This window comes from Lactuca virosa, chromosome 9 (assembly GCF_052849685.1).
Source record: "Lactuca virosa cultivar CGN04683 chromosome 9, Lactuca_virosa_CGN04683_v6, whole genome shotgun sequence".
NCBI lineage: Eukaryota > Viridiplantae > Streptophyta > Magnoliopsida > Asterales > Asteraceae > Lactuca > Lactuca virosa.
The window spans coordinates 99,622,605-99,638,810 of NC_136434.1; the positions used below are offsets into that span (position 1 = coordinate 99,622,605).

Consider the following 16,206-nt stretch of genomic DNA (forward strand, 5'->3'; position numbering starts at 1 on the left):
GTAGGTTGTGAGCAATTAAAATTGAACTAAAAAAAGACATGTAACCAATTATTATTTGTAGCAGGTTGCAACTGTGAAAGACGAAGGTTGTAATGTATTAAAAAAGAGAGACGTGATTATGGAATACTGTGTATTATCATGGAGATAACGAGACATAAGAAATCGACCTACTATGCGTTACATTCAATTGAAATTGTAATGGGCTATATTTGCTGCAAGTTGTGAAGCCCGTACTTCATATTTCAGCCCAAAAATTAGTCAGGTCCTCAATTCATCGGTTTAAACGGTATTTGACCAGTTCATTACAACCAGTTCAACCCGAAAATATCAAAAACCAGCCGGTTCTCTCCGGCATAGAAGCATAAAACCAGTCACTACACCACCGGTTCTTAAAACCTTGCAAGGAAGTTCTAAACTTGAGAGATGTCAAATCTAATAACTATATTTAATACAATAAATCCTTTTATTATGATTATGATTTACAACCTTCCTTAATAAACCAATTTTACTCCCCCCCAAAAAAAAAATAATAATAATAATAATAATAAAAATAAAAAAAAAATCTTAAAAAAAAAAGAGGCAACTGATGAGCCTTCAGCCTTCGGAACCAAACCACTGGTGCAAACGTATGATACATGGCCCCATCAAAACTCACACAACCAAGATATTTTTTAAAAATAATTTGAATTACTTAAAGTACATTTTACTATTTTAGTAGCTGTAAACTTTATCGTATAATTGTATACTACCGTTTTCTTTATTATAATTGATCAAGCTATTTTTATAAAAATTTGACTGACTTAATTAGATGAGTAGACATGTCACAGACATCTAACTAAACAGATTGGTTTGGAGAATTTTAATCTAAATCATTTATGATTTATGAGTTTTTAATATGAAATAAATATTATTTTAATATGAAATAAATATAATATGAGTTGTTACTTTACTTTCTCGCTTGTCATCCACACTCCCTAAAATCCACGTCCTCCTCGTATTGATTTTGAAAATCCCAAACAACCAATCAAAACCCACCAAAAATCATCATCATACCCCCTTCTCAGATAGACCCTGATTTCATTTATACCCCATTTTCTCTCTCACACACTAAAAAAACACACATACTCTCTAAACGACAACCTCATGCACCACGTACCTTTCCTACGTGTCTTCTTCCAAAACCATTAACCCGGCAAGTATGCAACTCCGATTTTTTCACTTCACTCGAATATATAATCCAGAAATCCCAAGAAAAACAGAGAGAAGGGCACGGAGACAAAAAGAAACGGTCTGCCATTGTTGTTATCGAGCTTCATAAGCTCAACATACAGAGCTAAGTTCACACACACTAAACTCAACCCTTCTTTATTTATCCCTTTTTATATTTTCTTTTACTTCAAATTACAGAGCGGTTTGCTGTATATAAATGGCATCATCTTTGATTTCAACACCATTTACATTACCCACAACCAAAGCCGATCAATTATCTTCAATTTCTCAAAAACACTACTTTCTCCACTCGTTTCTACCAAAAAAATCTTCACCGCATTCACCCAATTCAAGAACACCACACAGTTTGGGTGTGAAATGTGCTGTTGTCGGGAACGGCCTTTTCACCCAAACAACACAGGAAGTTCGTCGGATCGTACCTGAAAACAAGCAAGGCCTCCCGACTGTTAAAATCGTGTATGTGGTGTTGGAAGCCCAGTACCAGTCGTCACTTTCAGCTGCAGTCAGGACTCTGAACAGCAGCAACAAGTTTGCTTCGTATGAGGTGGTGGGGTATCTGGTCGAAGAGCTTAGAGACGAAAATAACTACAAGAGCTTCTGTTTAGACCTTGAAGATGCAAACATCTTCATCGGGTCGTTGATTTTTGTGGAGGAACTGGCGTTGAAAGTGAAGGATGCGGTGGAGAAACAGAGGGACAGAATGGATGCGGTGTTGGTGTTCCCTTCGATGCCTGAGGTTATGAGGCTGAACAAATTGGGATCATTCAGTATGTCTCAACTCGGGCAATCAAAAAGCCCCTTCTTCCAGCTTTTCAAGAACAAGAAGAAGTCATCGGCCGGGTTTTCTGATCAGATGTTGAAGCTGGTGAGGACGTTGCCAAAGGTGTTGAAGTATCTGCCGAGTGATAAAGCTCAAGATGCGAGGCTTTATATCCTGAGTCTGCAGTTTTGGCTTGGTGGGTCCCCTGATAATTTGGTGAATTTTGTGAAGATGATTTCGGGGTCTTACGTTCCGGCTTTGAAAGGGATGAAGATTGGGTATTCGGATCCGGTAATGTTCTTGGATAGCGGAATCTGGCATCCATTGGCTCCATGTATGTATGAAGACGTGAAGGAGTATTTGAATTGGTATGATACAAGAAGGGATACAAATGAGAAGCTAAAGAACCCGAATGCTCCTGTCGTTGGATTGGTTTTGCAAAGGAGTCATATCGTGACAGGAGACGATAGTCATTATGTGGCTGTCATTATGGAATTGGAAGCGAAAGGTGCAAAGGTGATTCCGCTTTTTGCGGGTGGGCTTGATTTCTCGGGTCCCATCGAGAAGTATCTGATCGACCCGATCACAAAGAAGCCGTTTGTGAACTCGGTGGTGTCGCTGACTGGGTTTGCATTGGTGGGAGGGCCCGCAAAACAAGATCATCCAAGGGCAATCGAGGTGCTGATGAAGCTGGATGTGCCATACATTGTGGCGTTGCCTCTTGTGTTCCAGACGACAGAGGAATGGCTGAACAGCACTTTGGGGCTTCACCCGATTCAGGTGGCTTTGCAGGTTGCTCTTCCAGAACTTGATGGAGGAATGGAGCCGATTGTTTTCTCAGGACGAGACCCAAGAACCGGTAAATCCCATGCCCTTCACAAGAGGGTGGAGCAGCTCTGCACCAGAGCAGTCAGATGGGCAGAACTGAAGAGGAAAACAAAGGTACCTACTTACTCTTTTTCTCTCTCTCACATCACATATGCCTTGTGGTGCTTTTCTTTTAATAATAAACAGAGAAGTAAGGAAAAGTATGAATGAAGTAAAAAAAGTTAATTTTGATGTAAAACTTGAATGCAGACTGAGAAGAGGGTGGCGATCACGGTGTTCAGTTTCCCACCAGACAAAGGCAATGTGGGATCTGCTGCATACCTGAACGTGTTTGCGTCCATTTTCTCGGTGCTACAAGACCTGAAAAAAGATGGTTACAATGTGGAAGGCCTTCCAGAGACTTCTCAAGAGTTGATTGAAGAGATTCTTCATGACAAAGAGGCTCAGTTCAGCAGTCCAAATCTGAATGTTGCATACAAAATGGGAGTGAGAGAGTATCAGCAGCTGACTCCGTATGCCACTGCCTTGGAAGAGAACTGGGGAAAGCCTCCAGGGAACTTGAATTCTGATGGGGAGAATCTCTTGGTTTATGGGAAAGCATACGGAAACATATTCATCGGAGTCCAGCCCACTTTTGGGTATGAGGGTGATCCCATGAGGCTGCTTTTCTCAAAATCAGCAAGCCCACATCACGGATTTGCAGCTTATTACACTTATGTTGAGAAGATCTTCAAAGCGGATGCTGTTCTTCATTTTGGAACCCACGGGTCGTTGGAGTTCATGCCTGGGAAACAGGTCGGGATGAGTGATGCTTGTTTTCCCGACAGTCTTATCGGGAACATCCCGAATGTCTACTATTATGCAGCTAACAATCCTTCAGAAGCCACCATTGCCAAGAGAAGAAGTTATGCCAACACCATAAGCTACCTGACTCCACCTGCTGAGAATGCTGGTCTTTACAAGGGTCTGAAGCAGCTGAGCGAGTTGATTGCATCGTATCAGTCTCTCAAAGACACGGGTCGTGGTCAGCAGATCGTGAGCTCCATCATCAGTACAGCCAAGCAATGCAATCTTGACAAAGATGTGGATCTTCCTGAAGAAGGTGTGGAGATTTCAAGCAAAGAACGTGATCTTGTTGTTGGAAAGGTGTATTCCAAGATCATGGAGATCGAGTCGAGACTGTTGCCATGTGGGCTTCATGTGATCGGTGAGCCTCCGACAGCCATGGAGGCTGTTGCCACTTTGGTCAACATTGCCGCCTTGGACCGACCGGAAGAAGGGATTTCCTCTCTTCCATCGATACTGGCGGAGACGGTTGGTAGAGAGATAGAAGATATTTACAGAAGCAGTGATAAAGGAATCTTGAAAGATGTGGAGTTGTTGAAGCAGATCACAGAGGTGTCTCGTGGGGCTGTTGATGCTTTTGTGCAGCGGAGCACCAACAGCAAGGGTCAGGTGGTTGATGTGTCTGGTAAATTAAGTACATTCCTTGGGTTTGGTCTGAATGAGCCTTGGATTCAGTATTTGTCTGAAACCAAGTTCTACAGAGCCGACAGGGACAAGCTCAGGGTTTTGTTCCAGTTCTTGGGCGATTGTTTGAAGCTCATTGTGGCTGACAACGAGTTGGGCAGCTTGAAACAGGCTTTGGAAGGAAAGTATGTGGAGCCGGGTCCAGGAGGCGACCCGATCCGGAACCCGAAAGTGTTGCCCACGGGAAAGAACATTCATGCGTTGGACCCACAAGCAATCCCGACAACAGCAGCCATGCAAAGCGCAATGGTGGTGGTGGACAGGCTGCTGGAGAGGCAGAAGGCGGACAACGGAGGAAAGTATCCGGAGACGGTTGCATTGGTGTTGTGGGGAACAGACAACATCAAGACTTACGGGGAGTCACTCGGTCAGGTGCTATGGATGATCGGTTGTAGGCCGGTTGCAGACTCACTGGGACGAGTCAACCGGGTGGAGCCTGTGAGTCTTGAAGAGCTCGGAAGGCCAAGAATCGATGTCGTTGTCAACTGCTCGGGAGTCTTCAGGGATCTGTTCATCAATCAGGTACCGAATCAATTTCTTTGTCAAATGCTTTTTTCAATTTTCCAGGTTTTTCTCTGACAGTATTTGTTGTTACAGATGAACCTGCTGGACAGGGCGGTGAAGATGGTGGCTGAGCTGGATGAGCCGCTGGACCAAAACTATGTTCGGAAACACGCACTGGAACAGGCGGAGGCTCTTGGGGTGGATGTGAGAGAAGCTGCAACTCGTATCTTCTCAAATGCATCCGGATCCTACTCATCAAATGTAAACCTTGCAGTTGAGAACTCATCATGGAACGATGAGAAGCAGCTTCAAGACATGTATTTGAGCAGAAAGTCGTTTGCATTCGACAGCGACACTCCTGGTGCTGGAATGGAAGAGAAACGACAAGTGTTTGAGATGGCATTGAGTACGGCCGAAGCCACATTCCAAAACCTCGACTCGTCTGAGATCTCTCTGACAGATGTCAGTCATTACTTTGACTCCGACCCCACCAACCTTGTTGGAAGCCTACGGAAGGACGGGAAGAAACCAAACGCGTACATTGCAGACACCACCACGGCTAACGCTCAGGTGCGGACCCTCTCGGAGACGGTCCGTTTGGACGCAAGGACAAAGCTGTTGAACCCGAAATGGTACGAAGGGATGCTGTCGAGTGGTTATGAGGGTGTTCGTGAGATTGAGAAGCGGCTCACAAACACAGTTGGGTGGAGTGCGACTTCTGGGCAGGTGGATAACTGGGTGTATGAAGAGGCTAACACCACCTTCATTCAAGACGAGGAGATGTTGAACAGGCTCATGAACACAAACCCTAACTCCTTCAGGAAGTTGGTGCAGACCTTCTTGGAGGCCAATGGGAGAGGCTATTGGGACACTACGGAAGATAATATTGAGAAGTTAAAGCAGTTGTACTCAGAGGTTGAAGATAAGATTGAGGGTGTCGATCGGTAATTTATAGTTATGTGATATTTATAACCTTGTCATTCGTTTCCTTTTCCCCAAAACTGTAAACATTTTGATCGCTCATGGGGACTACTCTCATTGTATGTTAAGATTCTGATTTACAAAAAGTTTAATGTAAATTCAATAAGTTTCACATTGCGAAACAACAGATAGAGTGAAGGCCCCATCATAATCTATCTTCTATGACTGAGTAAAACCATTTGCCTTAGAAATTGATAGTGCTTCTGTTTGCTTTGTGTTTGAGTAAGAACACCCATGGAAGCAAAAATGAAACAAGTGCAGGCAGAGAGAGGCAGGCATCAGACGTGATAACATGATTATAACTTCAATTTATCAAATCACAAACGAAGTTGTAGAATTATTGAAGCAGTTTCTAACATTACATTACCATACTTAAAAAGCCAAAAAAAATAGAATGCCATTGCTGTGGTCATTTTATGCCAACAAATACTGTTATTGATGCTTCTGAGAAACTTGCAGTCATCTGTGGGTGAGCAATAACATACCCTCAGCCCATGGCACAAGACTCTTGAACTCTGTCACTGGGAATCTTGATATGTCAAATATTGGCTCACTGTTTACAATTCACCATGTTTCTTGAAAATCAAACTTTTAATTAGGTCAAAAGGAGTAAAAATCAGCTCATGTGTTTCTATTTCTCGCCTTTACTTTAGCATGATCCAGCATGCAAAATCCATAGAATTTTCACGACACAAGAGTTCATGAATTGCGATATATCAATGGAGAGATTGAACATTATATCAATAGATACTAATGGACATGTCAATACAAATATAATCACTCGAACAGTTAATTTCTCAACTTATCTTTTTCTCATCATCTTTACGTGTTTTCAACAACTTGGGCCTTGGCTTTAAAGGTTTTAAGAAGGAAGCCTGAAAACTGACCATTGTTCTCAAAACGCTAATCAACTTGGCCTCAATGTCTACCCCATTTGGTTCAAGAACTCGTAAACACCGTGCAACCGCCTCCATTGTACTCATGCAACCACCAAAAGGTTCCTTCCTGAGTATTAACTCAGAGTTGTATATTGTTCCGCCATCAACATTAACATCATAACTCAAACATACCTGAGTTGCAAACTTTGACAAAAATGGAAAGCTAGAGTATACCATCTCCTTTGCGTGCTTCCATGTCCCATCAAAAGCAATCAGAACAAATTTGTTTGAATCATCATCCCCAAATGAAGACTTCCACTGGTTAATCTCCATTGAAGGAGTAAGGTCCGTACCTATAAAGTGGAAACAGGTCAGCACTCAGCAGTCTGTACCTGTAAAACAATGCAGGACAAGACTACATTCACTTGAATTCCAGAAGCCCTCATAAGGTGTCCTGAATTTTATTACCATGAATTATCTAATGGAATTGAGTTTTATTGTTTATCAATTTTCAACATTGGAGTGTGTTTTGTCGAATCAAAGTAATCCGCAATGAAAAGGTTGAATTCATCATTGTTGGTGATATTTGACTGAGTATCATACCCAGACAAATTCATTTCCAGAGCATCTTTTTCATGAATTATATTAACAAGAACACCATTAGCAGAATATAAACAAAGTATCTAGCAAAGTCAGAATCATACCAGGAAAGAGAAAAGCCGCATGTAGACATTGGTTAGGGTTTTCTTCGGTGGCAGCATCATGGAGAGAGTCAAGAAGAGCCGACCCACCCCGTCGTAATCGACGGCCAATTAGGGTTTGGCAGCTGCGGAGGCATTTGTTAAGATTCTGATTCACCAAAATTTAATGTAAATTTTAGTAGTTTATTATGAATTCATCAAATGTAGGACATGATTTACTTGCAAGAAAATTACCTTTAAGTTAACAAAGAACGACTCCCAGCTATAAGGAACTCTAGTGAACAAGTTTCACTTGGACATTTCCCCGAACAGCTTGTGTGCATTCTTGCCGCATTTGCACATGGTGTATACATAAACCTGGCCTTCCGGCCAAACAGCGAATGGTCCTCTCCCCCCTCTCTTAGAGCTTCCAATGGCGAACAGCCTCATGTTGTGATACTGGCAATGACTGCTTTATGGTCTTGATGTTGTTCACAATAGGGAGTAATGAGGAAGCAAGTTGGAACTTGGAAATTCTTTAGCTTTACTTGCCGGTAATCTTTACATGAACAAGATCGATGCAAGTAGGCCTAATATATAAACGAAAGACTGATAAAATATTTCCAGGTAACAAGGTTTCTCTTGAACATTTCCTCGAAACGTGAGCATGCACTACCAACAAACCGTTATCAATGGCTAGTTTGATAAGAATCGACTATTACTTGGATTTGTTTTAGCAGTATTGGGTCTCAAACAAATTAGTAAATAGTACACAGCTTCTCCTACCACAAACATCAAAATGATGATTATTTAACACCGATTGCATTTCAACACAAACATCAAAATGATGATTATTTAACACTGATTGCATTTCAACCCACCTTTAAAATAGTTGTTTTTAGAGGCTTTCATATTTGACCTCTGTATTTTGTGTTAAAAAGAGCCAATACAAAAATGATATAATTTTTGAAGGTTAATCGGAGTAAAAATGACCTCTAAAATGGTATTTTAGAGGTTCATTGGAGTTGGCCTTAGGACTATATTTCGACCATAGTATGAAATTAGCTCCACGAAATTAGTTTGAAAAATGATTAGTGTTTATTGAAAAGGTCGGTGATAGATCAAAGAGACAAAAATGCATGCATAAAAGCATTTCCGATGGGATTGATGAAAGGCATACAGCTTGGCAAACAGTGTCAATGTTGGGCTTTGCTGACGTTTTTCTCTTCTCATCTCATTTCCACGACTACTTTTTTTTTTGAATTTTTATCCTATATAAATCCCAAACAATCGTATTTTGTCATTTAGCATATTCCAAACAATCGTACTTTGTCAATTAGCATATTGATGCTCTGGATGAGGACTGGAGTATGTATGTGCAAGAAATAAACCCTTGTTTTTCTCTCTTTTGCTCTCTATGATAACTGCAAATTTTACATAACACACTAAATGAAAATAAGATATATAGGTGGGCTTAAGGTTTGGACTTACCAATGGGCTAAAATACCTAACAATAAACACAAAACTAGAAAGTTTGGATTGTCTTCGTTAGGCATGGGGAATCGTCCTACTACATACCATGGTCAATATAAGCGAGGTTATCATAGATACACGACGTTTCAAGTAATATTGAATGAGTAGCCTCACAAGATCAATAGATCTAGCATGCCTTCTTTGGTTATCCTAGTTCGCTTGATGACATTAATGTTCTTAACAAGTCACCGCTATTCAACATATACAACATAACTGCACCAGGTTCTTCGTTTCAGGTGAGGTGGAGCGTCATCAGGCCAGTTCGTATCAGTGTCTCACAGTGGCACCGACACGCCTAACTTTCGTGTACACAGTGTAAAAAAATTTGAAATTTTTTTTCTACTATTGCACCACTACTTAATGTGCAACTACGTAAAAAAATGTGTCACTATAGACAATTTTTTCCCGTGCCACACATAGTGTGAAATCTTGCATCCGCCTTAAGCATCATACAAGTACGAGTATTATCTTGTTGATGGGATCCATATTGAGTATGCTGTATTTGTTAAATCATTGTCATATCAAAATGTTATTAAACGGAAAAAAAAGGAAAGCAAAAGAAAGAGATAGGAAGAATGTAAAACGAGCCTTTTGAGCCCTTAAGAAACATTGACATATACTAAGACATTCGACACTTTTTTTTAGGCGAAACATATTACATAATATGATTATAGAAGATGAGAGAAGAACAATATGAGAATACAAACAAAACAAAAGCGTTCAAAAAAGATCGGTGCATGGCAAGAAGAGCGGAGATATATAATAATGAAACACATCACAATCTTTGCAGAGACTTGATGGAGCATATTTATTGAGTTGAACACGTTGATCTAAATGTAGAACCCATACATGATTTGGATGATGAATTTTTTGACGAAGACTTTGTGTAACATGTTTTAATTTATTTTTATGTATTTTTAAGTTTTTAATTTCTTGTTTCAATTAATAAAAAATTTAGTTTTTATCTAAATTAAATTGTTTAAATAAAATAAAAAATAAATAAATGTTGCATGACATGGCAAACCATTCCATTATGTCACAAAAAAGTAGGAGAAGTGTGGCAAAAAGGATACATGGCAGACAAAAGGAAGTTGCAAATATGACACCACTCCCTCGAGAGGTATGTGTGGATTCAATAAAGAAGCCTTGATCCCAAGACTAGTTGCGTCTTTTTCGACTAGTGAGTTGTTGCCTAGCCTTTGGTCATTGAACTTGATCATTGAAAGACTTTTCGAGTCAAACTAATAAAATAACTGTTTATCCTTCTTAAACGGATCCATCATCTTATCTTATGCTCCTAAATCAAGAAAAAAAAACTTTTGTTGACTCTAAGGCTGAGGAAAGCTTAAACAATAAATAAAAAAAAACGTTGCATGACATAACAAATCATTCCATGTGTGTGACAAAGAAATAGGAGATGTGAGGCAAAAAGGAGATGTGGCAAACAAAAGGAAGTGGCAAAGATGAAACTACTCTTCCAAAGAAATATGCGTATGAGTGTTGGTATAGGTGTACGTGTGGGGTAGGTGGGTGTTGGTATTGGTATGAGTGTAGGTATGAGTGTAACTGTGTAGGTATGAGGTGGGGGTAGGACGAGTGTGTGTGGATATATGGGATGAGGGTGGGTGGGTGGTGTGGGGTGGGTAGGAGTGGGCATTGGCATTTGGGTGTCGGTTTGGTAGTGGGGTAGTGTGTATATGGATGTGGGGGTGGGTGGGTACAGGGGTGGTTTGGTAGTGGGGTAGTGTGTATGTGGGGTTAGGTGGGTACAGGGGTGGCATGGGTGTGGATGAGGATAGGTTTGGGTGAAGTGTGGAAGAGATGATTATAATTTGTTTTATTTGATGAATTATAGTAACTAGAATAAATAGGAGTTTGAAGAGATTTTTTGTCATTTTAATAAAATCTAAAATCTTTCCTTCAAGCGCATAATTTAATGGAATTTAAAAAATTCAAAATTTTTTTATTTTGTCAACCAAACACAATTTTTACTAGAATTTACATTCTAATTCCTTCAAAACCCATCAACCAAGCACGCCCTTAAACCCAAAGCAGTTCGAGCGGCACCAAACCAAAACAAAGTGTTTGACTAATGCTGTTCACAAGCAGTAGGAAACAAGTTGTAGATTTTTTTTACTTAACTTGTATGAATAGTTGAATACCAATGTACAAATTAGGCTTGCCTTAAACAATCTGTACTAAATTCAGGAAGAAATGAAACAAGAAACAGAATCTTGGGACATCAAGATTTTACTTCTTTTTTCCACCTCCTCCTTCCACCCTATAAATTTTACACAAAATCTCCAACAGTCCACATCAAGAAAATCTACAAAAGGTTCACATTCATCTATGGAAAGAATGATACAAAAAATGCAGCCAACAGGGGTATTAGAAGTTCTCTTTAAACCAACTCCATTAATAAAGGGTCACCTGCTGCCATTATTCTGATGAGCTTTATAAATTCTTGCTCACTTGACACACTCCATGGATGAACTGCAGCTGCTTCAGGAGAATAATAACTCAAAGAAGTGTTTGAAGGTACTTCTTGCTTATACACCATAGTGCTAAACACAGAGTCAAAATTCTCAGTGGAATCCATTGCTAAAAAGAACATGGGAATAGCAACCTTCTGATGAATATCAAGATTTCCCACAAGATTTACAAGATCTTTGAAGTCATTGACTAGTCTTCGGGGAACATAAAACACCTCAGAGCTGCAAATTGTGAGGCTTGAATCATGGCTAGTCATATGTTTCTTGTAGTTAACTTGGAAATGAACAGGCATTGAGCTCACAACTTTCTTCACCATTTCTCCTTGTTTTCCATACCAATCTTGGTTACCATTGAATGAAACAGTGCTCCAAGATTTTGAGACCTATAAAGGTGTAATAAAAGAGAAATGAAAGTAAGATACTATAATGAAAAAAATAAATAAAAGTATGCTTTGCTATGAAGAAACATGACAATTAAATCATACCTTGTCTGTTATCCAGAGCTTAGTCTTATCTGCTTGGACTAAGTTCCAGTAATTAAGAACTGTATTATCCTGGAGAAACAAAAATCCTTCTGCACTTGAAAACCTATCGAACAATTTTGGAAGATGCCTGCAATAAAAAATAAAAAAAATAAAAATTATTATTTTAATAATAAATTTGTAATCATATTTAATATGTTTATTATTTATGAAATTAAAGAAAGGGTGGTGGGCCAACCTGCCTGTAGGAAGTTTTAATTAAAGAAAATGAATATGAACAGTCACATCAATAAGTTACAGCAAAGATGGTCCAACAAATGTTCAATTATCTATGAATGCATCAAGGCAACCACTTTGAATACAGTGGATGGTGGAAATTGAGATCACACCTACCAATAATTGAATACTTGAAAACAAATTCTTTTTTATGATTTTTGTCATTCTACACAAAGTTATGATTTCTATTTTCCAATAAAAATGAAAATACAATTTGGTGAATGTTTTATTTTTTGAATAAAAATAAAAGATGAATAGTTAAGAAGAATTCGTACTTGTATTGGTGATCTAAGTGGCCTTGTTCAACAGCAAGTTGAGGGTTCTTGTTTTCTGACAAGATAACCACAGCCTTGAATATTCTTCCATACAGCAATCTCCATTCAAGTGCAGTTCGTTCAACAGGTCCATTACAGAACATAATAAGAACAACATTTCCAAAATTCTTTCTCCATTTAATCAAATTCCCTATTTCATAATTCACAGTTCCAGTTTCCTCAACTCCAAGATGAACAGATGGCAGCTTTTGAGGTACAAAATCCTTTCGATCTCCATGACCAATGGATGCTCTTGGCCTATGCAGTTCAAGTGTCATTAACCGTGGCTGCAAATACCCTACACCAATCAAATCTTGAATCCAAGCAGCTGTGAACTTCAAATCTTTTTCAGTCCAAAATCCTTCTTCAGCCATGGCGTAACTCAATTCCATTATCTTTTCAAACAATCTGTGTTTATCTGATTTCCAAGATACTAAGAACTTAATCAAACGACCCACGTTTACATGAAGATCTTTCTCTTCTGCAAATGGGTATGCTTCAATTCTATCGTATCTATGTACAGTTGGAGGGTAGACAACAACGTACCCACCAATTTCCCATAAAAGTCGCTGTGCCCAGTAACCTCTTAACACATCAGAAGCCATTGAACTTATGGAAACAGGAAGCATTAAGCCCCAAAAGGCTGAATAATGGTGTAATGTGTTGAAAGAATTCATGGGTACCATTGTTCCTTGAGGGAATGCGACCTTTGGGGCATGCTCATCGAATCGAATATCAAAAGGCTCAAGATTGGGTTTCCTAGTAAAGTAGAAAACTGAATCAACATCAGGTAAGCCATTGGAAATACCTTGTTGGATAAACTGCTTCCCACCAAAGACTTCAGTGTAATACTCTTCACGTTCAATTTCACCTACATTCTCTAATGGCAATCCCCTAGGCCAAACAGATCTTTGACCGAAATGAATGTAAGGATTGACAACAGTTCTATTCGGGTTTTCATGCGTGTATTGCAAGATAACCTCTTGTCTAGCACTCTCACCCACTAATTCGACATCAAAATGCTTACCAATGTCGTCATCAATCACTTCCCCTCTATCATCAGCATCGAATATCTTCTTTGCACCATGTTGGATCGCGAACAAATAGCCAACATTTTTTCTAACATATGAATCATAAGGCAAAAAATCAACAATTCTAAACCCTAATTTAGCTTGATCTTCAAGTGACAAATAAATAGCACCTTTAAGATTCCAATCACTAGGAGTCTTGGAGTTTCCCACAGCCAGAACTTGCCACCCTTTGATCTTCAACAGCTTCTTAAACGAATCCGTGGGATAATCCGATACCGAAACAACAATCCATTGCTCTGATCTGAAGTTTGAGTAAGGGGTAGTCTTATCAGGGATGGGTGAAATTGAGTTGTAGTTGATTTGAGGGAAATGGATGGTTTCGAGTTGTTGAGTTTGTGACTGGAAGCAGAGGAGAGCAGCGGAGTCCCCGACGTTACGGAGGAAGAAGAGAGCAGCGACGGTTGAGATTAGGAGGCCAATTGTGACGATTTTGTAAAGATTTTCGGAGAACCATGTGGAGAAATCAAGGGATTTGGATGGAGAGAATCGATTTGGGCGAATGGTTGTTGGTAGTGAAGATGATTTGGGGTTTTGGGGTTTGGAGTCGCGCTCTTTCTGGACCAACATTGGATCAAATCCCACGCCCATACACTCGCCAAGTCGAATTGAAAGATGAGAGTTGAATTCAGAAGTGTCTCATTTATGATTTGGAAATCACACAGCAGTGTGTGTGTATATGAGCAAAAGAGGGAGGGAGGAAGGAGCAGGTGAGCTAGGCTAGTTGCAACCGACAGCTGATGTTTGATTTCTTTACTAAAATTCTTCGATGTAACTTCAAGTAAACGGCTGCTATTTTGGTGGATTTGGTGACAGTGGGGTCAAAATTACTAGCAATAACACGTGGAAACTCTAAATATCATTAAAAAAAAAAAAAAAAAAAATACACTTTTTGAATCTGAATCATTTTTGGTCCCAAATGATTTCATAAGGTTTTGGTTCCAAATGGATTTTGGTTATATATAGAAATAAATCTAAATAGTATTTCCATGGAAATAAAAAGTAACAGCCAAAAAGTTGGGTGGTTAACTTTATTTTAAAAATAAAATAAAATAAAACTAAAATTTTACCCTAATTTACGAAAAATTCTCAAACTAAAATTTGTTTAGGAAAAAGCATGAAATTACCGGTAAAAATGGTGATTTGAACCATTTTTTCCGGTTTACCAGTTTTATTACTTACATGTTTCACTAAAGTCTCATTATTTTACCCTAATTTTCGAATAAGTCTCAAAATAAAATTTATTGATGATTTGGCGCTTTTCTTAATGTAACATACATTTTATCGGTTTCATTGTTGACTTAGACACCTAGTCATTAAATTAGCTTATAAGATGAATACAATGGGTTATATAATGTCACATTTACTGTAAAATTTGATACACATCTCATCGACTCATTTATGACTATATATCTATGTCAGCAATGAAACCAATAAAACGTGTGTTTCCAATAAAAAAAATGGCAGAAAATGAGTTGATGTCTGATGAGATGGATATATTGGGTTACATAAGATTAGATAGACAATTTGATATTTCTTATAAACATAAAAAATAACGCAGTTGTTGTTAGTTTATGTAATTATTGTAGTCTTCGTTGGATGTATTTTATGTTCCAAAAAGATATACAATACATCAGGATATCAAGTTTTATGCTAAACTAGCATTATATAACTCAACATATTCATCTCATCATCTCATTTAATGACTAGGCGTCCGGGTCAGCAATGAAACCGGTAAAATGTATGTTACATAAAGAAAATGGTCAAATCATCAGTAAATTTTATTTTGGGACTTATTTGCAAATTAGGGTAAAATAATGAGACTTTAGTGAAACATGTAAGTAATAAAACCGGTAAACCGGAAAAAATGGGTCAAATCGCAATTTTTACCGGTAATTCATGCTTTTTCGTAAACAAAATTTAGTTTGAGACTTTTTCGTAAATTAGGGTAAAATTTTAGGACTTTTCTGGAGATTTCCCTTATTAAAACTAGAAAACCCTAAATTAACTTTATTAGACTAATCGGTATGACACATTAAGGGGTGTTTTAGCCGATGTAAAGGTGCCTTAACGGTGTTGTAACGCCCCTCAACACCGCCCACGGCCGACATTAGGGTAAGTCCCATTATCACGAGAACGGTGAGTAACGAGAGGAATATCCAATCAAAATCTGATTTTGACCATATTGACAGTCATTTTTTCAGAATAATAATAATAATAGTTAATTTTTATTACCCATAAATACATACCTTCTAACTCAAACTCATTCACACCATTCTTTTCTTTCTCTATATTTTATACAATTTTAATACTTCTACAGGAAAAAAATAGATATGTTCGACCCGTCTAACGATGATGATGATATCTTCGTCACTATAATGTACGAGTATTGCATGAACGTGCTACTACAACCAAATTCAACTCCTCTACTAACAAGACGTGTGATGTTAAAGAAAAAGCGTGACGAATGACACCAATGTCTAGTTCGCGATTATTTTGCGAATAATTGTGTCTACCAGCCAAGCGATTTCAAAAGAAGGTTTCGTTTGCGAAAAAAAAGTGTTTGTACGGATAGCCAACGCCTTGGAAAGCAGGTATCGTTTTTTTATTTTTTGAATTTTTTAAATGTA

General features: G+C 38.7%; 2 protein-coding genes and 1 pseudogene across 2 annotated transcripts; 1 reads left to right on the plus strand and 2 right to left on the minus strand.

The window, feature by feature from the left end:
* Window positions 1-1,234: 1,234 nt before the first annotated feature.
* On the plus strand, window positions 1,235-5,958 carry LOC145137841 (magnesium-chelatase subunit ChlH, chloroplastic). The gene is made up of 3 exons (XM_079071976.1): window positions 1,235-2,932; window positions 3,068-4,870; window positions 4,946-5,958. The coding sequence occupies exons 1-3, from the start codon at window positions 1,427-1,429 to the stop codon at window positions 5,798-5,800; spliced, it is 4,164 nt and encodes a 1,387-aa protein (XP_078928102.1). The 5' UTR covers window positions 1,235-1,426; the 3' UTR covers window positions 5,801-5,958.
* A 156-nt stretch (window positions 5,959-6,114) lies between these two features.
* LOC145139602 (tRNA-uridine aminocarboxypropyltransferase A pseudogene) lies at window positions 6,115-7,841 on the minus strand (annotated as a pseudogene).
* A 3,192-nt stretch (window positions 7,842-11,033) lies between these two features.
* On the minus strand, window positions 11,034-14,346 carry LOC145136725 (putative glycosyltransferase STELLO2). The gene is made up of 3 exons (XM_079070833.1): window positions 12,450-14,346; window positions 11,902-12,028; window positions 11,034-11,799 (listed from the first exon to the last, which is right to left on the minus strand). The coding sequence occupies exons 1-3, from the start codon at window positions 14,165-14,167 to the stop codon at window positions 11,326-11,328; spliced, it is 2,319 nt and encodes a 772-aa protein (XP_078926959.1). The 5' UTR covers window positions 14,168-14,346; the 3' UTR covers window positions 11,034-11,325.
* Window positions 14,347-16,206: the final 1,860 nt, after the last annotated feature.

Coding starts and splice junctions, on each gene's coding strand:
- LOC145137841 (XM_079071976.1), top strand. CDS start 1,427: ATGGCATCATCTTTGATTTCAACACCATTTACATTACCCACAACCAAA. Junction 2,933..3,067: donor AACTGAAGAGGAAAACAAAG/GTACCTACTTAC, acceptor ACTTGAATGCAG/ACTGAGAAGAGGGTGGCGAT. Junction 4,871..4,945: donor GGGATCTGTTCATCAATCAG/GTACCGAATCAA, acceptor TTGTTGTTACAG/ATGAACCTGCTGGACAGGGC.
- LOC145136725 (XM_079070833.1), bottom strand. CDS start 14,167: ATGGGCGTGGGATTTGATCCAATGTTGGTCCAGAAAGAGCGCGACTCC. Junction 12,029..12,449: donor CACTTAGATCACCAATACAA/GTACGAATTCTT, acceptor TTTTTATTGCAG/GCATCTTCCAAAATTGTTCG. Junction 11,800..11,901: donor AGCTCTGGATAACAGACAAG/GTATGATTTAAT, acceptor ACACCTTTATAG/GTCTCAAAATCTTGGAGCAC.